General features: G+C 36.2%; 5 protein-coding genes across 6 annotated transcripts; 3 read left to right on the forward strand and 2 right to left on the reverse strand.

The window, feature by feature from the left end:
* Nucleotides 1-490: 490 nt before the first annotated feature.
* On the forward strand, nucleotides 491-2,652 carry LOC145209310 (uncharacterized). The gene has a single exon (XM_080079576.1). The coding sequence runs from the start codon at nucleotides 1,359-1,361 to the stop codon at nucleotides 1,851-1,853; it is 495 nt and encodes a 164-aa protein (XP_079935702.1). The 5' UTR covers nucleotides 491-1,358; the 3' UTR covers nucleotides 1,854-2,652.
* Nucleotides 2,653-3,564: 912 nt separating this feature from the next.
* On the forward strand, nucleotides 3,565-6,748 carry LOC145233182 (uncharacterized). The gene is made up of 4 exons (XM_080097861.1): nucleotides 3,565-3,765; nucleotides 3,902-3,971; nucleotides 4,487-4,638; nucleotides 4,906-6,748. Exons 1-4 carry the CDS (start codon nucleotides 3,760-3,762, stop codon nucleotides 5,068-5,070), a joined length of 393 nt encoding a protein of 130 aa, XP_079953987.1. The 5' UTR covers nucleotides 3,565-3,759; the 3' UTR covers nucleotides 5,071-6,748.
* A 25-nt stretch (nucleotides 6,749-6,773) lies between these two features.
* On the reverse strand, nucleotides 6,774-12,458 carry LOC145233168 (uncharacterized). 2 transcript variants are annotated; one of them, XM_080097841.1, is made up of 17 exons: nucleotides 12,316-12,458; nucleotides 11,574-11,868; nucleotides 11,092-11,215; nucleotides 10,914-11,019; nucleotides 10,611-10,768; nucleotides 10,173-10,396; nucleotides 9,773-9,822; nucleotides 9,576-9,693; nucleotides 9,409-9,513; nucleotides 9,177-9,257; nucleotides 8,794-8,937; nucleotides 8,478-8,541; nucleotides 8,256-8,410; nucleotides 8,061-8,156; nucleotides 7,867-7,998; nucleotides 7,183-7,303; nucleotides 6,774-7,053 (listed from the first exon to the last, which is right to left on the reverse strand). In XM_080097841.1, the coding sequence occupies exons 2-17, from the start codon at nucleotides 11,859-11,861 to the stop codon at nucleotides 7,040-7,042; spliced, it is 1,980 nt and encodes a 659-aa protein (XP_079953967.1). In that variant the 5' UTR covers nucleotides 11,862-11,868; nucleotides 12,316-12,458; the 3' UTR covers nucleotides 6,774-7,039. The 2 variants fall into 2 exon arrangements, with proteins under 2 accessions (XP_079953967.1, XP_079953975.1); XM_080097849.1 differs by lacking the exon at nucleotides 12,316-12,458 and adding an exon at nucleotides 11,937-12,008.
* Nucleotides 12,459-12,938: 480 nt separating this feature from the next.
* LOC145209367 (receptor-interacting serine/threonine-protein kinase 3-like) lies at nucleotides 12,939-16,082 on the forward strand. Its single transcript, XM_080079644.1, has 5 exons — nucleotides 12,939-13,177; nucleotides 13,327-13,496; nucleotides 13,609-14,459; nucleotides 14,779-14,883; nucleotides 14,989-16,082. Exons 1-5 carry the CDS (start codon nucleotides 13,160-13,162, stop codon nucleotides 15,744-15,746), a joined length of 1,902 nt encoding a protein of 633 aa, XP_079935770.1. The 5' UTR covers nucleotides 12,939-13,159; the 3' UTR covers nucleotides 15,747-16,082.
* Nucleotides 16,083-17,493: 1,411 nt separating this feature from the next.
* Nucleotides 17,494-22,364, reverse strand: LOC145232569 (fatty acyl-CoA hydrolase precursor, medium chain-like). Its single transcript, XM_080097255.1, has 9 exons — nucleotides 22,207-22,364; nucleotides 21,696-21,891; nucleotides 21,285-21,481; nucleotides 20,951-21,114; nucleotides 20,627-20,760; nucleotides 20,324-20,551; nucleotides 20,021-20,177; nucleotides 19,124-19,370; nucleotides 17,494-17,989 (listed from the first exon to the last, which is right to left on the reverse strand). The coding sequence occupies exons 1-9, from the start codon at nucleotides 22,362-22,364 to the stop codon at nucleotides 17,830-17,832; spliced, it is 1,641 nt and encodes a 546-aa protein (XP_079953381.1). The 3' UTR covers nucleotides 17,494-17,829.
* Nucleotides 22,365-23,213: the final 849 nt, after the last annotated feature.

Below are 23,213 nucleotides of genomic sequence, written 5' to 3' on the forward strand. Positions count from 1 at the left end.
TGTGCTCGACATTACAGCTGCCTGGCAGTAACGATTAGCGCGAATGTGGTGCTATAGGTGGCTTTTCTTGGAATTACGAAAAATTTCTTCTTTACAAATTATTTATTTTTTGCAATTGAGTATGATGGAAATTTATATTTATACTAAACTGTTAACCAGTATTATAGTTTTCTGGTATTTTTTTCATTATTTGACACACAATGGATACTATAATTAAAGTTTCGTTTCTTTTTTACGAACCTTTTTGTTGGTTGCTTCGAACATTTATCCCCTGAGTTTGGCATTTTTACTAGTTTGACGCATAAACTCATTATTAAAATTGGCGGTTATCCTTTCTCACATTAGACTGCTCTTTGTCAGGCGCCGTTTGTCTTCCCAGCTTCTATCGAAAAATCGCATCAGCTTTGTCCAAAGATAATAAGCCGCAAATTTCCTGGGATAAAATGGAAAAAAAGCGTGCCATTTTAAGATGTGAAGTGGGATACAGACGTTCACACTGTTCTCTGAGGACTGTTACAGGTGGCAATGGTTTGATCAGCTATGGATAACGGTTGTTTTTTAGTGTCCCGACTCGTGTACTTTTATCGAGCTTGCGAGATGTCGATCTTTAAAAGCTTCAAAATCTTCTTTGCAAAAAATTTAAGACAGCAGCAAAAGTAATAGTTTACGTGCCAATCAAGTAGGCAACCTCATTAAGTAAGCTCAAATAATAACTCGACAATAATGAGTAGCATGTGGCACAAACTGCTGCGGTAGCAAGTTGAAAAGATACGGTTAAACATACGTTTTGTATTTGATGGTTGTAGTCTACGAAGCGAAATTTAAGTTAGTAAGTGTAGGCTGTCAAGTAATTTGTTAAAATTAATAGCAATTGGGTTTCATCTGTCTGGACTCTTCTTCTGCCAGTTTTTAACGGAAACGCTAAGACTTTTTCTGTTAAAACTTGTTTCAGGCCGTCCATCGGACATATATAGCGATACTTGAATTGTTGATGTGTTTATACTAAGTGGTGGCTTGTAAGGTTTGCAAAATATGATTTTGACAGATAAGCGTGTAATTCGAAGTTTGCATGCAAATAACTAAGATGCGTTCTATGCAGGGTTACTTGGAGAGCGCAATCTTTATTACCATATCTTATCTAGAGAATCATAAAAATATAATTAGGCCCATATAGCCCACTTAATTTATTAAACAACACCAGCAAACTAATTTAGCCCCCTTTACATTGATAATAGGCTTTTCCCGTAATAGTTGCACAAGTAGAAATAGATACTTTATTAAGATGTTTTACACGTCTGATTGTCGATTGAAACCTGGTCAAACCAAGTTTAACTAAATACGTTTATTGTGTGCAGAAAATGTCGGCTAAAGCTAGCAAAACTGAAATGACTGTTGCAGTGTCAACAACGACACAGCCTTCGCGGAGATGTAAATGGTTGCGCAACAACGGACATCGGGCAAGGCTCGCGTGTATTCTCTTTCTACTTGGGCTGGTAATGATGATAATGGGCTGCATCGTCTACATCGAGAAGTCGGCTGTGGCAGCAGATAGCGACAGTTCGCATTACACCTTCATCGCGGCCAACGTTCTCCTTGCCCTCGGAGCCGCTTTCTCACTGCTGTCTTTTATTCAAACATGCTGTTGCTGCGCAGAAGCTTGTTGCCCCACCCCTGAAGATGACGTCACGAACTCGGATGTCATTACCTCCCGTTCGACACAGCTTCAAACAGTGTGTGACGTCACACATCCGCCCGAATACTGTGACGTCATAAAACGCGAATCCACCACCTCCCCGCCGCCCTATTCTGACGTTATAATTGTAATGGGGCCGTGTTGCAACCCATCAAGTTAACGCTCCCCCAATATCTCATGGTGTTATGGCCTGTCAGCTTATCGTCAAGGTATATCGCAATCCGTATCGCGTATCGCATCAATCAACCGGGATTATGACGTCATGGTTGCGGCTTCGCGGTGGGCGCGATTTGAGATGAGTATTGATAGGTTGCCCTGAGGCAGTGTATGTGTCTGGTGCGATGCACCATCTACAAACTACTGTATCGTATCATCTTATGTATTGGGATTCCAACTCTTCACATTGTTACGCCCCACAGTTACTAAACGATGCATCGTTGTGGTCCAAAAAACAAGTCATCGCATGTTTTTTTTGTATTTGTTCATTGTATTTTTTATTGTTTCATTGTCAAAAAGTTCACCGCATAAGTCGTTCTACTATTCGTGATTACAAACCAAAAATCCTTAAAAAGTCTAAGTTTTTGTGTGTGATGCTACAAATAGCGATACCAGTTATGAAATTAAAATATCAGTGGGGATTAAAAGACTCTTCTCATATTGATCACGTAAATACATTTCCAGACCTCAAACAGGCTCACGTGGACGTTAACAAGAAGACATGTTTTGCCCCTTTGTCATACATCTTATGTTTTTGGCGTCTCTTATCCCGATCAACGAGTACAAACTAGTGATGCACCGAAGTTTCGGTTGGCCGAAACATTTCGGCCGAATATGCTGTTTTCCGATGTTTCGGTTTCGGCCCGAACTTTTTTGAAAATTCGGCAGAAACCGAACTTTTTAATTGCATGGAATTAATGCCCAAACTATCATTTTCACCAATACAAAACGTCATAAATCAACTAATTGTTGTACCTATACAATACGAGCCACGTTGTCTGCAAAATATTACAAGTTTAGTAAAGCTTCCGCATTGTGGAAGTAATTTTGATTTGCCATAATTCACTTTACTCGCATCAACGACACAAGGTTCAGTTGAAAACAACTATAGAAACAGGGATTTTTCGGTTCGGCCTGATTCGGCCGAAATTATTCGGTTTCGGCCCGAACCTTTTTAGGCGGGTTCGGTGCATCACTAACACAAACAACGTCAAAAATGCAACTAAGTTTTTGTTTGATCAAATAATAAATGAATTCAACTGTACTTGAACTGCCATCGACCATCCGCAGCAATAATTTGCCCTCGTCTATCCACAAGGAACTTTGTTACATATGACACGCCGTCCACCGTACGCCAAGCCTTGTGGATACAAATTAATTAAAGTATGTTGACTTAATACTATTCTACGTGGTAAACAGCTGTGCGAATCGGACTTTTATGAAACACAGAAGCGGAGTTGGTATAGGGATGAAATTAACGCAATTAACAAAAAATAAGCTATTGTATGCGTCAGTTGGTCTATATTTACTGTTAAATTAAAGGCGATATTTTTAAGCGCGCTCACTGGTAATGAATTTCTGAAAAAAATCGGGAATAATCCTTTGTTACGGTCGAGTAATTGTGACGTGTTTGACAACACACAGCTGACTTCAGCTGATTCGGCGTTTTGCAAGAAAGTGCGAAAAATAGGATCGAAGGGTTGTAGGAGCAAAATTTTTTTACCTGGCAGTATGCTTCTAATGATATTGGTTTTACTTTTTTGGCAATGCCAATATGAACGAGTTTTAGAACTCATTTTAAATGGTAATGGTGGCGTGTTGCTTAATGTAAATGGAAAATTGTGCAACCTAAAAACAAAATACCTGTGATATAATTTTTATGAACTTCCTACAGGAACTGAGTGGTGTGTTAATTTTTTTCAACCCCTTAAGGTATTCCTGAATATTGCAAAGTTACTTAACTCAAAGACAGTTTTGATTCTGATGAGGAGTTAATTTTTGCATTGTTAAAACAAACAGTCAATCATATTTGGATGAACACCTGAAAAAGGATTGTACAAACTTCTGCTATGAAAGTATGTCTTAAATAGAATTTGAACAACTAAATTTGTTACTAATAATAAGTAATTGTTTTGATACTGAAGTTATTTTATACATGCTCTCTGTAAATAGTTATTATGTAACACAATAGGATTGATGTGTTTGTTGCAGGACATGACAGAATCAAACAAGCCTGTTCAATCTTTGTCATACGAAGACTTTCAAAATGAAGAAAATTGTCGTAAGTGATGTACATATGTAGAGATATTTAAGTCAGGGAAAGTTTTACATCTTGCTGATTTATTTTTGTCTTCAGCAGACTGTAAGTTAACACTACATTGTAAGTTGAACTCTTTTTTATTATTGAACAGTTGGTTGTGCTTTTTATCACCATTATTGAAAAATAAAATAGTAAAAAAATTTGCCACAGCTCAAATAATGTTTGTTCAACTGTAGTGCATTTTTTGAAATGCCTGTTACTGTTAAAAATACCTACCATGTTATTTATGGACATTTTATCGGAGGTACTAAATACCGCATGTTACCACATGATATTGCATGTTACAGCATGTCAACACATGTGTTAGCAGTTTTAATGGATATTGTTGCAGCTTACATTCCACAAACCGTGTGGTAACATTCAGTATACTGTGCATAATCATGCCGTAACATGCAGTAAAGTGTGGTAACCTAACATATTTACTACCACCCACATTTATTTGCATGTAAAGTTATAATTTTTTTACATTTTTGTAGAACCAGTTGAACAAGCTCCTTCTGGTGGTATTTTATGGCGCATGGGAAGTGGCATGGTTAATATGACCAAAGGAGCTGTAACAGGAACTGTTGGGTTGGGAGTGGGTGCTGTGAAACTTGTTGCAAACACATCATATGGTGTTGTTTCAAAGGTAAAAGTATGGCCCTTGTGATTTACTAGTACTAAATTGTTTTTCTACTCTATACAAGATTTAAATTATGTGCATTTTGTCATAAGCAGTGATTTGTTAATACCTGGTTAAACTTTTGGGTTCAAAAACATGTAAAGTAAAGGATGTGGTATGATTACGGCAAGCAATTAATGATATTGTTATGCTTCGTTTTATATCAAACAACCAAGTATTACAGTTAAATATTTGGAGTCTTTAAATGCATCTAGATTGCATTATGTTTTATAGACTGCAGAAGTTGGAGTCAATGCAACAAAAACTGTTGCAAACAAAAGTTATGGAGTTGTATCCGGAGGTGTGTCAGCTGTATCAGGGGGCGTGTCAGCTGTAACATCGCGGTTACCTGGGGTACCTCTTCCCACATTGAAACGAGGAAAAGACAAAGAAGAATGATTGCAGACAAAAAATGTTTTTTCAGACTCCAAGCTCAGATCCATGTGGACTTAAGAAACTTGCCATATCATTTGATTTGTGATTTTGCCGAAGATATTTGGGAAAGCTGCAAAGGTTTAGGTGTTAGGGTGGGCATCTGCAATTTCTTTTTCGCTATGTTTCTGTTGGTTTGTTTATTTAATTTTTTCTTCAGTGGATCATATGTTTGGTTGATAGGATTCGATGCTTTGTTCCGTTTGGTGAAAGTCCAATATGTAGATACTTTTTGCTGAACTACATCTTCAGCGTATTGGTAAACTTAGCTTTCCTTTTTTACATAGTTTATAGCTGTTTTGGGGTAAGGAGATAGTTTGTTATGTACATGTATGTACAGCAGTTTCAGCACAAAATACTTGTGTTGGTTTGTTAAACAGCACAGAAGTTAATCAAATAAAATCAGGAAACCAGCTGACCAACAAAAATGTGAACTATAATCAGTTGGATTTGGGACATGATGTTGATTTGAACAAGTTATTGGTAAATTTCTCAACTGCCACACTGTTTTGTGAGTAACTTTCTGTTTGTATTCTGTCAACAATTTTGGTGCAATGGTAAAGTCATGTTCAGAACATTGCAGGCAGTCCTGATGAATTGTCTTCCACTTTCAATGCAATTATTCCCAGTTTCTTCATGTGCTATTCGAGTTTTTTGCTGTTGTGTTTAACACATACTCAAACACAGAAACACTATATTACCACACTTATGTATATTGCTTTGCCATGTTCTGTGTGAAACTTATGTTAAGAAGGATGTGACTGTGTCTAGTTGTTTTTCGGTAAAAAAATGTTTTTGCCATTTACTGTTCTGACACTAACTTCTGTAACCCTCCGTCTTTTGGTACACCACCTGATATTTTGATTGTCAGACATTAGCTTAGGTGCTTCATGTAGAAATGTAGCAACTTTAGGGTTTGTAAACACATTGGTGACTTACTTAAGCATTTTTAGCAGTGTTGCCGAATCAGCAACCATCTGGTTATTTGTTGATTTCCGAATTTCTGTGTCCTTTATTGTGTCATAGCCATTTATGAGTTTTGTTGATGCTGGGGCTTTTATGTTATGTGCTAAACTTGGAAGAATTTTCATACAATTGACAATGTCTGTTTTTTGTATATTTGGGTTTTGTCGGCAACTTGTTACGTTTCGATTTTTAAACATTTCACAATCACATGCATCTTATTTTAACTTGATCCCTTTGTTAAGATAGCTTGGGTCATAAAAGGTTCTTTATTACTGATTTTACCTGATTGTTGTGTTCGTTATATTTGAAAGACAATCATTAAATAACTGTGTCTGAAGCAAGTTACAAAATAGGCTGTGTCGAAAAATGCTAAAACTATGTAGTGGGTTTACTAAAAACTTATCAAAAGTTGTTCACAAATCCACTCCCAATTGTGTGTGTGACCCACCTTATATCTTTGGTAAAAACATGTTTACAACACAATTTCAATATTTTCAGACCTGGTATAGATTTTCCAAAAAGATCAATAATAGTTAAAGCTATGTGCTGCCATATATTTGACATATTGCTGTGTACATGTGTAGTCAGTTTGTATTTAACTGCTGTTATTGCATCTTGTTGTCATGACAATTATTGCACCGTGTAATGTAGCTTGCAAACATAAAAGTATCACAATGTATGTTTTCTTTGGTCGTCACACCAGATTAAGAAAAACAGCGTTTTATTAGTTTCACTTGGAAAACTAAAAGAATAATCACAAAACAAACAAAAGGAGAAAAAAAACACAAACATATTCAGAAGCAAAAAAAGCAGGTTCACTGAAATTATGCATGCATTAGTAGAAGTTGCCAAATTTTGTGTTGCAGAACAATTGCACTTTTATCTACCTGGCAGTGTATCAATTTTTTGTTTGTTTCCGTATCGCAGAAGTGAAATGTGAAAGTAGGCGGTTGTGCAGACAGTACGTTGACTACGTCTTTTTGTCTGCAAAAAAATACCTTTTTTACAAGCCTTTAGTTAATCCAAAAAATTGCAAACACACGGAATAAACATTCAAGTGAAAGATTATGTTAATGAATGAACTGCAATGTTTTAAATATTTTCAGGACGTACTTGTTTTTTGTGTTTGCTGCATGCATCGTATCAGTTCCTCCGATGAGGGAGGTTTTCGACGTTGCATTATCACATTGGCAGGTCTTGCGCTATTCGTTGTGATTCTTGCAACTGTATGAATCTGTCAAATACCACCAATATTTTGTGTCACAACTGAAATCAATCTCATGAAAATGTGTTTTTTTTGACACACCAATCATCTCAACAACTCCTTTATTTGCGGTGATACTAAACACTGTATGTTATCACATGGTAAGCAGTTTATAAGACAGAAATATATCACCGTGAAAACCATAATTTTGCAGTCTTTGTGGACTTTCAAAGCATTGACAGACTGAGCTATTTGGACTGGGGTGAGGGTTTGTTATTGAATTTTTTTTCTGGTCCCATTCACTCTTTAGGGGCTTATATTCTCAGATGTGGCATAACCTGCAGTATTTAATACCACCAAAGAGTTGTTGTAACTGTTTGTAATAATGAGTTTGTGTTCATAAAATTGTTAAATATTTTAAAGACGTAAATTTTTCAGTTAAAACTGCACTTTCATGATTTATACTGTATAAATTCAGGCAAACTTTATTTTTTCAAACAATACTCTTATTTCGGAAAAAAGGAAATAATAATTTTTTTGTTTCTATTGACTATACTTACTGAGAAACAGAACACTAACAAATAGTTATGTACCTTTTTCTCAGGTCCAGGTTTAATTTTTTTTAACATAACAAGTCTTGAATTAATGTGATCGCGGATTTTATTTGCTGCTTCCATCAAAGACATTTTATTACTTGAACCTGAACCATCCAAGTTGGGGGGAGCCTAAACACACAAAAAAAACTTTGTTGGTGTGAAGAACCACATGTGTTTTACAAACATATTACCTTTTTGACAACTATCTTCATTTGCTTTCGTGCACCTAACACTTTCAAGTGAATTTGATTTTTTTTCTTGTTCCCAACTTGGTGCATAGTAATAGTCTGAATAATCAAATTTAAATTTTACCTATTTTTAAATGCTTACTCATTTTTGTTGTGATGATATAATCATCAATAACAGTTATTATTAATTGTACTTACTGGATTAGGCTTTGTTGTCATTTGCTGTGGCAACTTGTTTGCAGTTGTACATGAGACCGGAATTTTAGTTTTTACTACGCTCATTTTTTTCCAACATTTTTCACAAATGATTTTTCGTAAATGATAATGCCACATTGGGGTATAATCTGTTTTGCCTGAAGTCAAAAAATAGTGGATTTTTAACATTTAAGCACTGCAAATTAGCTGATGAAATTTACTTACATTTCGCACACTGATTTGGCTCCACTTTTTGTAGACGCACTTCACCATTTAAGCGATGCACTGCCTAAAAAAAACAAGAATGAGTGACAGCGATCTTTTTCTGTTAAAATGAGAAATAAATTCTTACTACAAGTATTAAACAAAAGGGATAAAAACATTGCCTAAGGGAAAGCTGATTCTGGCAATAAGATTTTTGTTTTACATTCAAATTTCTTCAGTTCAGAAAACATATGTCAAACATACATAATAGTCTACTATTGCATCATGTCTATCATGTGAAAAATTTATTTAAATCATAAACAAACCAATTTGTTACCTCTTCAACTCCAAGAACAAACTGGAAGTATGGGCACTCTGAGTCTGGTATAAGACTAAACTTGCTTGGTGTCACTTGCCATTTTACAGTGGGAAGGGAAGCAGGCACAGCTACTGTTGTCAAGGGAATTTGTTTAGGTGTTACCTGAAAAAGATTATTAATGATTTTAGACAGTGATGACTCTGCTTATCTGTTAATAATAATAATAAAAATTTGTTAATATGCTTCTAACATATTTTTACTGAAATGTTTCTAAACAATGCCCATGAATTCCAAAACACTGTTTCAAAAATAGGTGATTTACTGTATATTGTCCTACTTTGTATTGAATTCTTTGGATTTGTATCATGAAAAATACTGCTGGATTCAACCAAACAACTTACTGGTATTAATGATGTTGAAACTGGTTGAGGTTTTCCAATTAAGGTTTTCCGGAGTTGTTGCGTTTTTAACATTGGTTTGTTCTAAAAAAACAACAACACTTATTCATGACAATTTATGAAGATTTTTTCTGTTGACAAAGGTGCTAATTTTAATTAATTTGATAGTTTTATTCACCAGAACTTGATAAAACAAATTAGCAATGCAATAGTCTGGAAATTACAATCAGCAAACCTGAACATTTGTAGGAATATTTTCTGTAGGCAAACTGGCAGTTCGTTTGATTTTTGCAGGAGGTCCTTCAAAAGGGTCTGATGGACAAAGCATTCTCTTGACTGTCTGTAACAAAAATCCAACTTTAAAAAGTACAAGAATTTGTTATAGAGCAACATGTATCATACCAGTTTATCTGCGATGTAATCATGATCAGTGTGTATGTTGAATCTTGATTTTTCTGTGTTTTTTAATGCAAGGTTGAAGTTCCCTAAAAATTTAGCGGACAGTGAGGGGGATGTTTCTCTGCAAAACATGGAAGGGATTTAAATCATAAACTAAAAATTTCTCACCAAAAATCACTAGCAATCTTGGCTGATGTTACCTCTCTGTGTCTTTAGTACTTTTAGCTGGTTCCATGACAATTGCTGACTCCTACAAAATTTAAAATAAAACATATGCATCTCCCCGCAACAACCACATCTACATTCTGGATGTTATTACGGACAAGGTAAACTTAACCACATGGAGACTACATGGCTTATTTTGCTCATAGTTCGATATTAACTGGTATGTAAAAACATCACCTATGTTTATCCAGTTTTTGAAGTTTCAATGCAGTTTTCAGAAAGCAATGTTTAGTCTAGATTTATACTAGCTCTTTAATCTGCAGTCAAAATAATTCCCAATCTCAAAATATTGAGCAGCAGTTGTTATTTGTACAAATGTTATAAATGTAAAACGCTAATAGCAGTTTTAAGTTACAATTTAAACTTAAATCCCACTTTTTCTGGCTTTTGATCTTTTTTCCATTCTTTATAATCTTCAATTAGATTAGGCCAGTAAAAATACGGGCTTAAAACTTTGCACAAATTTTTAATGCTCCAGTCTTTCTGCAGAACATGGAAATGGGACAGAATCAACTCTTTGCGATGTTTTTGATGAACCACAAACTTCTGACTATATCCACATTCATATGCAGCAGATTTATGATACAAATCTCCATTGCCTGGAAAGAAAAAAAAGTTAAAACAGGTGTGGTTGGTATCCTCATTTATTCAGCAATTCAATGTATGGTGGCTGAGCTTTAATATCTTGCTATAACAGCATGTTTTTGTCAAAAAAATCAACATTTGTACACTTTAATTCAAGATGAAAAGGATAGTAAAATGCTAACCCATGTAAACATGTAGATACTTTATTTCTTTACAAGCAGAAGTCACCTGTGTATGTAAAGGCTTTCTTATAATTCTTGAACAAGCCATGATATTTGTTGTCAAAGGCTTTAGGTCCAGGGAGTTGTAACCGAGTGTAATATCGCAACACATCATCTACAGTGTACATCGCAGTGTTGTTGTTACTTATCAAAGTTGCATTTGACCTGTAGAATTGGACATGGTTAGACCACAAAACTGTAAAGGCAATGGGTATATCAGATTTGTTGCAAGGAGCAGGTATTCTTCACAAAGCAATAATACAGAATTCTGGATAGAATTCTTTTTAAATAAATTTTTGATGTATTTTACCTTGAAACATTTCGTACAACATTTAAATTTTCAATTGGAGTCTTGGAAAATTGGTCAAAGTTTTGTGTAAAGTCGCTGGTTTCTGGTGAAAAGGTTTGACCAAACTCTGAAATGATAACATTATATAACAATACACTTCAGAAATATATGCTAGTTTTGTTTAAAATCATAATCATACCTGTTAATTTAACATTTGTTTGAATTCCAACAGTTCGTTTTAATAACCTCTCTTCCCCTGTGTTTTTATCGACTTCTTTTTTAGCTGCAGCGGAGCGAGTCACAGCTGGTTTCCAATCTTTAGGCTTAAACAAATAAAGGTTGAAAAAGGTTACTGACAGTAAATGTTGTGAGTTTTTTTGTGGAAGTTGATCAGCAATCAGTGTGCTAATAGAATAATTCTTAATCGGTCAAGGTCAGTTCCCTTTCGAAGGCAACAACAACTTCTTCTTTCTATATTGTGTACTATTATTCCTTAACCTTAATGGTGCTGCATCGACATACATGGAGTATATGTCTTGCAAACCTGGTCAATAACTTCTTTGCTGCTATGTACCACTATGTAACAAATCATTTAACAGATATATTTTGCATTTATCATTGACAGTGCAATCACTGAGAAGTTTACCAATTGACAAGAAAACCTGTAACAAATATTTTTACCTCTTTCGCATTGTGTATGATTGAGGGAATTGCACCAGATTTTAGGAACAGTTTTGTTGCAAATCCCATTTGAAACATTGTAAGATTTTCAAAGCAACTTGGTTCAAAATGTTTGCTGCAGACAACAAGTGATCCAGGTTTTCTGCTTTTTCCTCGAATTCCTACGGTTGCAATAAATTCCATCCATTTATCCCCTAATTCCGCTGATTTAGGAAATGGGTACATTGTAATGAGCATTGGAACTGGGCCCATGGATGGACAAGATTTTATGCAGCACTGCCGAGACATGGCAAACCTGAAAAAATATTCTGGTAAAAATTCTGCACATGAAGTACTGCCACATAAATGCTGTTTGCAAATAACCTTCAAAATGTAAACAACTTGAGTGATACTAAAATGCTAATAAAGTTGTTCATGCAATTATATTTTAAATGGAAAAAAACAAAACAATGTGGTCATAAAAAAAGTTGTGGGTATTTAAATAGGCCCTCTACTCCTCTTTCTTGAGGATCTGAATAACAATTGAGGTAGACAATAGACATGACTTTGTTGATTTTGATTGGGAGACGAGAAATAATAAAGTGCACAAAAACATAAACACGTGTGGGCAAGTTTGTCACGTGGTAAACTTTTAACATCCAACTTCGTGGCAAACAGTTTACACCGACACAATCAATTAAACGACAGAAAAACACTATTACGTCATTGTGCATGCTTTCCGCATCATTGGACAAACACTTACTTGCAATTTTGTATTCCAAGTCCAACCCATAAACAAATTCCAAACTACGTCTATCTTTTCTGCACCTCCGAAACGCCCTTCATAATTGAGGTCGTGGTCTTCTGCGCATGCGCAGTGGCACTGCATTCGGAGGGGCATGACGTCAGAGCGATGAGACCGAACACTGTTCTTGTTGGTCGATCGGCCAATGCGATGAAAATGTATCCTCAGCGCCAGCGGAGGTTCGTCAAATTTTCGAAGGAACTTATCTAAAGCAGCAGTGTTGGATCTGTTTGGTAATGTGAATTTACAACTCTTAGTTTAGGTGAATTACGTGATTGCAAGGATGGTTTAAATATAATTTGTTTCATACTTTTGGATTATTAAGTTTATGTGTAATCTTAATAAATTCTTAACATTCTTGATTTTGGCTGTTGCGTAACTTGGTTTTAAATTATACAACTCTAAAATATGTTAAAAACGCAACCATTCAACAGAAATTTGTTGACAAATACCATTTGAAAGCTGCCACAAATTATTATTATTTTTTAACCCTGTATTGATACGGACTTAAAAAATTTCAAACGGGTGATTTCCCCAAAGCAAATTCGTAATTGGTTATTTGACCCAAAATTGCATTTGTTTAAAAATAGGTTTGGTTTTGCTTTAAATATCCTTACATGACGTTATAATAAGCATTATGGTAAGGTGGTTAATACGTCCTATTTTAGACAGCAAAACGTACCGTAACAATATAGTTTTGGAAACTCTGTTTAACTACTAACTACGGTGTTTGAGTGACGTCCCACAATTAAAGGAAATACAGTACAACACCTTCACCTGTTTGTTTTAAGAAGCTGTATAAATGGCTGGGCACACAAATGTAAGTAAAGATTTGTGTAGTAATACTCAACAAGTCGAAATAATTATTCATTTAGTTGTAAACATTTGAAACAGTATTGATACAATAAATACATATTTTGAATACTTCAAAAAAGTTTTTTATTTCTACCCTTTCTTTCTGTGGTTCAGTTGCAGGAATTTGAAGCTGCTGATATTTTGTGTGCTTCACAAGAATGTATAATTGGCTCTGGTGGGTACGGAGTTGTTTTAGTTGGACACAAAAGAGTTTTTAACAAAGCAGCCATCAAAGTTTTCTCTCTTACTGGTGAAGAAGGTCAACAAGCGGAACAACAAAAAAAGTGAGTTTGTGTTATTTGTCACATTTTTAGCAATTATTTGTCAACCCTAATGAATTATGTGCATAGCTACATTATATTGACAGAAAAGAATCTTTCATAATTTTTTTTGCAGATTTCTGACAGAAATCAACAGTTTGGTCAAGGCAAGCCATGAAAACATTGCTCAAGTTTTTGGTTGGGTGAAATGGTTGCGTGCCATGGGTATTGTCATGCAGTATTACAAAGGTGGAAATATCAGGCAATTTTTTATGAGGCCACTAGTTCAAATAGAAATTGCTCTTCGTCTCAGAATGATAGCAGAAATTTGCGGTGGAATTGCATTTATTCACAATTTATCTGATGGAAAGGGATTGGTTCATAGTAACATTAAACCAGAAAATGTTCTGCTTACAGAGGACTTGCATTGCAAACTTGCTGACATTGCAAGTGTACAGTTTGCTACAATTGTAGGTTCAACAACACACAACCCCGTGAATCAAAAGGAAAATCAATACAATTTTTACTACACAGCACCCGAGAAACTAAAAAATCCTATCATTGAACCAATGATTGAACATGATACTTTCTCATTTGCTGTTGTTGTTCATTTGATTCTAACATGTCTTTTGCCATACCCACTATGTGAGACTAGTGTTCTCATCAATGAAATCTGCAATGGAAAGAGGCCAGATTGTGAACCGATAGAAAAGCTGAAGCAGACTCTAGATAGCAAAGATAGAGTAATTGTTGGATCCATTGAAAAAGAAATGATACAATGTTGGCACCACAATGCTTCTCAACGTCCAGATATGATTACTGTCAGGGAAAAATTTGACAGATTGCTTGAAAAGCAAAACCCCAGTACTGTCCTGCAACAAGTTGTAAATGCTGTAAGTCAGATTGATTCCAATGAGAATCCATCAACTAATCAAGATCAACTCATTCCACTACACCACTTTTCTACTTGCCTTGGACAGTTTCAAGGTAAACATGCATAAAATTGGAAGTTGAATATATTTTGTGATGAGGGTTCATCGCCGGTAAATTGTACATTAGTGGAAGTTTCCATTTTCATAAACATTTTTTTGTTAAGTTTAAACAAATAGCTTTCAAACACTAGTGGCCAGGCACAGTATTTTAAAATTACTGTCAATAGCCAAAATGCAGAATAAAAAATAACACCTGGTTTTGTGTATAAATTTGTTTTTCCGGTATATTATTAATAGTTTTCATATTTTTTTAAAAGATTTTTATCATTTTTTTGTCTTTTGCAATATATTCAAATAAAGCTTTTTTCATACAGAGCCAACTGAAAGTAGTAATGTTTATGATACATTACATAAGCTAAGTCCTTCAACACATAGTGAATTCCATTACGGATTTATGGCTGAATCTCAACCAAAAGCTGGTAGGTTGTAACATTATACTGTCCCATAATCATGAAATGTGATTCAGTAGTTTTGTTTTCAAAAATGTTTTTGTTAAAGGTTCCAAGTTTTTAATTTTGTTTTAGTTCAAATCAGTGACGAAAGACGACTTGTTGAAACATACATGAAATGTGTAGAAAATCATAGATATGAAGAAGCTGATGCTGTGAAGCATCTACTTGTAAAAATGATTGAAAGTCAAGGTGAAGTGAGTCCAGAACAAATGGTGGCATTTGCTGATAAACACCGACTTGAGGGCAGTTTTATGCAAGCGATGTTGATTTATCAAATTTCATTGGACTTTTATGATAAATATTCCCATTTGGATGGTAGTGCAGAGGGTGTTATGGGCTGTGTTGGTGGGTTGCATTTAACTGGCATGGGTTTGTTGGAAGATCCTAGATGGTTCGAGTTTTTCAAAAATAAGCGCATTGTACGAGACTTCGTGATCCCCCTGATGAGCAATGCGCGGCGCAGAATTTTAAATCTTTCCCATGTCAGTGCTGAAAGCAGATGCTTGTGCGAAGCCTGGTGCTTGCATTACATCGAATGCGCACAGAACCGTATCGGAGACAACAGGGCAAGAGAAGAAACTTTAAATCTTGCAGTTGTTCTGCTGAGGAAAGTTTTTGGCGACGATGCTGCAAAATACCAGGTTTACGGCCACTTGCTTAACAACTACGGGTTCGTTTGTACGGCGAACTCACGAATTGGCGACGCTTTGACATTCTACTTAAAAGCGGTTGAAGCCTATTCCATGGCAGAAGATTTGACACCAGAGGAGAAAAAAGAAAGGGTGGAAAGAAGTACAAAGAACTTGCAAGAAGTTGCATCACAAAGATAAGATGGTATTTAATGACGATTTAGATGGGTACGCGAATTTCTGTTAAGTTATTGAGCTATTTGATCGCAGAGATGTAATATTTCCGGTGTGCAATAAGCTTTCACTTCTATGCACCTTTAATAATTGAAAATGAATTTTAAATGAGTGCCTTTCATTTCTTCGACAACTCTGTCACTAAAAGAGTACTTGGGTATATTATGTGTGTTTTATCGCTGCTTTATTTCTGCTTGTGTCATTTTAGGTTTATTTTTAAAACTGTATTCCAGGACAGCACTTATTTCATGTTACACGGAGTTTGTCGTGTTTAAATAAAATGTCAGTGCAATATTGACAAAGTTAGAATGTTGCCAAAAATGAATGTCAGAAGAATCACGAGGAATAGTTTGTAGGCTACAATGTGAAAGCCATGAAAGCAATAACTTTTATAACAGTTTAAATGTTGAATACAAAACGTATGTGTCGTTTTGTTTAATGCAAAACTATATTCTCGAGGTTCTGCGCAACCTGACCCTACTCCATTCAATCTGCTGTAGGTTTCCACAGACCTCCTTTAGTGAGATTTGTCACGTTTTACACTTTGCCTCTATCAGCGGGGAAAGGAGTTTGTTGGCTAATTGATTACCTGGGGCAGTGGTTCTCAAACTGTGCGTCGCGACGCCCTGGTGCGTCGTTTCAATTTTCCAAGGGCGTCGCAGAATAGTTCCGTTTCGTGGATGAACTCAGTTTATTTCATAAAAATGAGGTTTCAGTGCAGGTGACGTATATCTACGTCCAAATACTTTTTGCGTAGAGTGCGGATTGACGTAAATTTACCTCAAAAGTTTTTGATCAAAAATGCGGCTGTCCGTTAATGTACGTCGAGACCAAACAGTACAAGCAGCAAGTGCGTGATAGGCGCGTGTCTGGGGCGACGCTTGGCGGGCATTAAACTTGATTATGTGAACGGAGTCTTGTTTCTTAACAATGTAACAAAGGCGACTTTTCTAGCAAAGGCTTGAGGTAGTTATAACGTATAATTGTCAGAAAAGTTTGAAGTAATTATTGTGCATGAGTTTTAGCAGTAAATTTTTGTGCATCAGTCATATTGTGCGTAAGTTGAAACATTACTTTCATTGTAATTCGTTATTGATGCTGTTAAGGCCTTGCAGCAGACAAGACAATGCAATTGTGCGCAATAATTAAAACAATTAACAAAAGCCCGCACGTGATTGCCGGGTGCACTGAAAGTGTTGAGTAACTTTGTCGAAAAACAGTTAGGCTAAATTTGTTCTCTTAGTGCTGTTTAAAGGATTTAAATTAACTGTTTATTGATAAGTTTCCTCATTAACTTTTATTTGCTGGTGCGTCGCAAGTCCAGAAAACTTTTCCAGAGGCGTCGCAACAAAAAAAGTTTGAGAACCACTGACCTGGGGCATGAGTGCATCGGCGCTGATTGCACTGTCGAAACGCCTTGCGTTGTCGGCGAAACGCTTTAAGAGCTTTACTGTCAGGTCTTGGCAGGGCAGGTAGCATATGCATCTTTACCTTGTGCGAATTACACATTGAAAAGTGTCGACTGAAAATAGTAGGGTGGTTGATATGTTTTTTGAAATTTCGCATGTTCTTTATCGCCATTCTGGAATACATGCAACGTGGATACAAAAGCATTATGGATTTGGACTGCCAACATCCAAAGGCAGAACCGTTGTTTTTCTGGAAGATTTTTATGACAAAGTTTCCAATAACATCACTCAGTTTTCTCACAATTTCCTTTTTTTTTATCTAGGATGATCAATAAATACATATACATAACGAAGTCATTAACTAATTAGTGGTTTGACAGTTGAAAGGTTTTTATTTCGAAAATGTCGACTACGCGTTTGATACGACGCTTATAGACATCAGCTGTTTATATCGGTTTATGTCACTGTCGTCAACACACTAAACCACAATTGGTACACAAATATCGACAAACAATAGCAAATTACTTCTAAATTGGCGCATGATTAACAGCAATCGAACAATGTCTTCCATTTTTGGTCAAAATAGCCAAGCTGTCAACGTTAGAATCATTGTTAAAACCAAAACGTTGTGCTAGGGCCAACTAGATTTTGATACCGCATACTGTGTCCATCCAAAAGTCATAACGATCAGCAATGAGTTTTTCACCCACAGAGAAGGGATTTCGCACCAGTAAATGCCGACGACTACTTCCATCGTACTGCGGCCATTCAGCTGCCACATCCACGCCTTGATTGGGGTTCCTGCAAAAATATTGGCATATATCTTTGGAAGAAAACAAAACGCCTAAGAAACATGTTTGTTTGTAGTATTTCTATGCTTCACGCCGTTTTCGAGTATTTACGAGTTATACTACAATGCAACTGTGTGACGTCATAGACGATTGGATTTTGGAAAATTAACAGGGCCATTCCACCTCACAGCTTGCCGAAGATATGGCACATCTTAAAGTATTAATTGTGAACTCGCGAAAAGATAAAAAGGTGCGTCAACTGTGGTATGTAGTGAGTTGGTAAGTGTGCAGTGATCTGTAAAAGCTACTGGTGCTGTTTTTTTGGTTGAACTATTGCCATCTAAGCTTATTTCTTTGTTTTTGTTGCCATGTTGACAAAAAAATGAAAGAACTTGGTTAGGTAATTCTTTGTGTTATTTTTTAAAATCCAAACCGTAGCCTACCAACCTCGTCTACCAAGAGATCTAGCCAAGAGGACAAGAACATGTGTTGTTTGTGTGTACAAGTTGTAAGAATGTTCGTTGTACAGTAACTAAAAAGTTGACAGCCGCGTTTTTAAAAATTGGAAAATTGGCGCCCAATAACATCCGTTTTTTCAAGGGTTCAATCATTGTCGCCTTGTATTGGTTGTTACTTGAACCACTTTTTTGCGCAGCCAATGACCAACAAAAAATTGTGTAAAATGTGATCAAGTAACGATGAGAAAAAATTGTGTAAATGTGATCAAGTAACGATGAGTAACGACGATGAGGAAAAGACCATGAAAACAAATTTGTTGTAGGGCGGGGGTGCAAAACCTTTTTGCTACGACGGCCGCTTTGCAGATTCTTATTTCAACAACGGCCGCCATTTACTTGCCTATTTTTGTTTTAAAATTACTGATGTAAAGAAATTGGTTTATATCATATATATATATATACGTGTACTCTTATGGCGCCCAAAAAGCCCAGATTAATTTCTAGCGTGCAGAGATTGTGCTGCACAGTATAAAGATCAATCTTAAGTGTTTATGATGGGGTACGACCGTAGGTTTCGCACCACTGTTTTTAGGTATAGTTACACTATAATGTAGGCGTATGCACTAACCAATAATAAACTGACTTATTGTATGATACGTTTGTTTTAATTGCAGGTATAACCATACCCAGTCTGGGCAAAATTCGTGATGTAGTCTATCCACAACTTGGACAGTTCTTCTTCTTCCTTACTAAACCTGATTGGTGGGGTGATTATGCCATTCGCAAACGGTTCTCCAAATGTTAGAGAAATGTCGTCCCCATGATCAGCTTCACAAAAGTCCGGTTTTCCTTTGTAACCCCCACTAAACTCCTCTTCATGCTGCCACCTCATTCGATGAGTCATTAAATACATGTAAGTCTTATAACCTTGGCCTGTAAGAAATTTACTGTTTAGATTTTTTTGACAAATTTAACTAATAATATAACCTAGCAAATTAGAAATTCTGTGTAGCTTCAAATTGTTTCTTTGGATATTGAAGTATCTATATTGACGTGCTGTAGAGTTTACAAACAGCATTAAATGATCTCTATGTAAACAGTATGTCACGTGACCGTATGTAACCACGCCGTTTCATTCTTTGTGCGCGAGACATAGCTAAAGCATATTATAAACAAACACTTAGTGTTATGTCTAATCTCTAACACTGCACTAGGCAGCGGAACACTATACGTTCTATTGGAACTGCCATGTTGTTTGACGGGCCCGAATTCATGATGCCAGATTTAGAAATGATTCAAAAACATATTTGTCAAACTTAGGAGCCATTCCTTGAAAACGACAAGCTTAGTTTACACTTACAGTAAGGCAGTCAGCCTTTGAGAAGCGAAGAAGTTCACTGTTACTCGATGCACTGTTTGTTTAAGTTAGGTTTATAAAGTTACTTATAGCATTTTGTCATGCATCTTTAATAGCAAAAATGCAGTGAATTCGGAATGGAGGGTTATGCAGCAGTTTGCAATTTTGTGCAGTTTCTGTTGACAGTGCAGTAAATCGTCTTTAATGTTTACCGAAACAACCGCACCTGCATGGGCTTGGGCTTGTTGAACTGCAGGTGTCAGAAACCAAGTCTCAGCGATAATGGAACCCAGTATTTTACTCCACCTCTGCTTGTCATCAGCTGGAAATACACTCTCAAACTTTTTCTCAACTTTTTGCCAAGCTGATTGAACTTTGTCTGACTGAAAACAAAACATCAAGTAGATCTACATTATTGCCTAAAGAATGGGTAATGTCTTACATAAATTCTGGTTTCACCAAATTTCTAATTTATTATGGCAAGTTAGAATCAGCGTAATCCCAATAGGCTATGAAAAGCACTGCTTACCTCCAAACTAAGGGCTAACATTCCGTGACAAAGTTCGATTGCCGTTTTTCTGTCGTACCCTTCAGCAAATCCTGGTGGGAACTCTTCACAGAGGAGACCATATCCTTCTGTGTTGTTACAACCAATTATGTAAGGGACGGGAGCAAAGTCACCTTTCTGAAGAAGAGCATTAGGCGTCTCCGGAAGAAAATCGTCACCGGCAGTCACAAAAAACATCTGGTACTTTTGCTAAATTAAAAACGTTTCTGCTGAATCCATAAATCGATTCCAAGAAATGTTGTAAATACACGGTTAAGTTTTTACCACATCCAAGCTGTTGAGAATTTTTTCTGCAGGCAGCGCCTTGAGTTTCTGCATAATAGCCTCAGGTTCTGATTCAGTGATTTCAAGATTCTCCAACATAAGTTTCAAGGTTGCTGATTGGTCTTTTTTTAAAGCTGTTTAAATGAAGTTAAAAAACTGGTACTCACCGCTGAGTGGTAAAAAACGTTTTTCTGTAGGTTTTGACCATGTTTAGTTATCAAATACAAATCTTTCAGTAAAACGCGCACTAGCCAGGTCAGATAATTTTATCTAAACGCTTAAGCGCAAACCACTTTAAAAATAGTATTTGGATGTGTTGCTTACTAGGTAAGTTCGCGTTTCCACTGTGACTTATTGCCTTGTGAAACAAGCCTCGCGACATGGGGGAAACAACATGAAGCCCGACGGAGACAGCGCCAGCACTTTCCCCGAAAATCGTCATGTTATCGGGATTGCCTCCAAAGTTACTGATGTTTTCCTTGGTCCACCTGTGTTCGAAAACATGGTAAATGTCTGTTTAGTGTTTTTAAGTGCAAACAAGCCTCAAAAAATATTCGGCTGCGGACAAATTTGTAAACTCACCATCATTCAGCCAACTTGCTTTCCAATACATATAATTTTGTTTTTACCAAAAATCGTAAAAGTATTGTTTATTTACCGCATTGCCATGACCTGGTCCTTGAGTCCCATGTTTCCTTTCCATTTTGTGTCTTTTCCAAGGTTCAAAAAGCCGAAAGTGTTAACTCGATAATTGGGCACAACCAATACCACATTCTTCATTCCACATAGCACTTGTCCATTATAGAAAGGACTGCCGCCCATTACAAAACCGCCGCCGTATATCCAAAACAACACCTGAATATCAACACGGGTTAATGTAAAGCAAATAGCTGCTTTTTTAGTTATTTGCAGCAACACCTAAATAAGATGTTTTAAGTTTGTAGTTGTGAGTTAGCAATTCCTTAAATTTACGTACATATTGCAACTTATGGTACTCCGGCACAAAAAAACACTGTATGTGTACTGCTGTAAGCCTAAAAACTTGAACGGTAAGCGGAAAATCTCTTACTGGTAAGTTTGCGGTTTTGCTAGCATTGGGAGTAAACACGTTCAAGTACAGGCAATCTTCGCTGAAAAGTTTTGGCTCTTCGTTTGAAACTTTTACAGTAGCTAGGCTGGTAATTATTCTATCCACACTTCTGTGGTCCTGTATTGGACTTGGTGTGCTTTGTGTTCCATCCAAAACGCCATCCCATTTCTCAGCCCTAAATGTTTAGAAAAGTTCATTAAAAGCTTAATTTCATACGGCAAAAGGTTTGCTAATCCTATCCAGGTCAATGAGAAGTGATGTTTTGAAACCTAAACTGCACTGTTTTGGTGTTTTATTATATGCTGGTAATTTAAGAAACATTCTGACCAAGCAGGCGTTTGATAAAAAACACAAAATTGCCAAAAGAACAACCTTACTTTGATTCAACGTAATGCTTACATAGCAAGATAATTTTTTTATTGTCAAATTACGTTAGGGTAATGCACGTTAGCCAAGTTCCCTATAAGTTATTTCCAGGATTTCCACTTACTTTTGAGGTGGTTCAAACCGTAGTTTACCCAATGGAGGTTTAGCAAACGGAATTCGCGAGTACTGAAATACAGCTTGTGCGCCTCTACATTTGGCTTTTGGCAAAACCAAGCCTCTTACTTTTCCAAGAGTTGTTTCGACGACAGGACAGTCTTCCATAATAAACTTTTAATATACTTGAAAATAACGGTAGCGCAAATTGTGTTTAAGCTTTACGTTTTGGCAAAATACAGTTCAATTTTGTTTTCCATCAAACAGTTTTTTAATCAAATTTTGGTTACGTCTACACCCTATTTTCTAACATAGCCAGCTGGCTGTAAGCACAGTGTTCAGTTCTTCTAATTTTTTTCGTACCACCAAACTCTTCTCATCACGCCTTTCCCGACCTGTTTGCCTTGCTTGTGTGCGCCTCACACATGGGCAAACAATTAAAGAGCAAACAGAAAAACGATTTAATAAGTAGTTTATGCAATCGTGTTTAGCCTATATGATACGATTTATGTTGCACAGTTGAGATAGTTTCGCTTATTCTATACACTCTGGAGTAATTGAGCATCAAGGTGTGATAATCAAAATTTATTTGCCGTAACGTTGTTGGTGTTACTTCCAAATTTAAAAATACTGGTAGAAAATTCGACTGTAAAAAGATTTAGTAAATTTTAACAAAACGACTTTGTATGCTTTCCCTGTTTAGTCATAAAGTTTTTTATAGCTTGTGCTTAAAAATCAGCAACCAATATATAGCTGACCTAACTCTTTCAATCGTCAAACATTTGTTTGCAGAGTACTGTTTGCTCGCCTGACTTGCCACAAAATATATTGACGAAGTTTTGAACTTTGTGTCTACATGTGAAAAACGAGGGTGTGCTGTACACTAAAATCTGTATATTAAAAGCGCCGATCATGATGTGTTTAAATCTAAGGTTGAGCGCAAATATAATGTAGTTTTGAGTTTCGAGTCGACATTGTGCAAAATCATGTTTTTATGTTTTTGCAGTTTGACAGAAG

Source organism: Phallusia mammillata, chromosome 1, assembly GCF_965637545.1.
Source record: "Phallusia mammillata chromosome 1, kaPhaMamm4.hap1.1, whole genome shotgun sequence".
Taxonomy (NCBI): Eukaryota; Metazoa; Chordata; class Ascidiacea; order Phlebobranchia; family Ascidiidae; genus Phallusia; species Phallusia mammillata.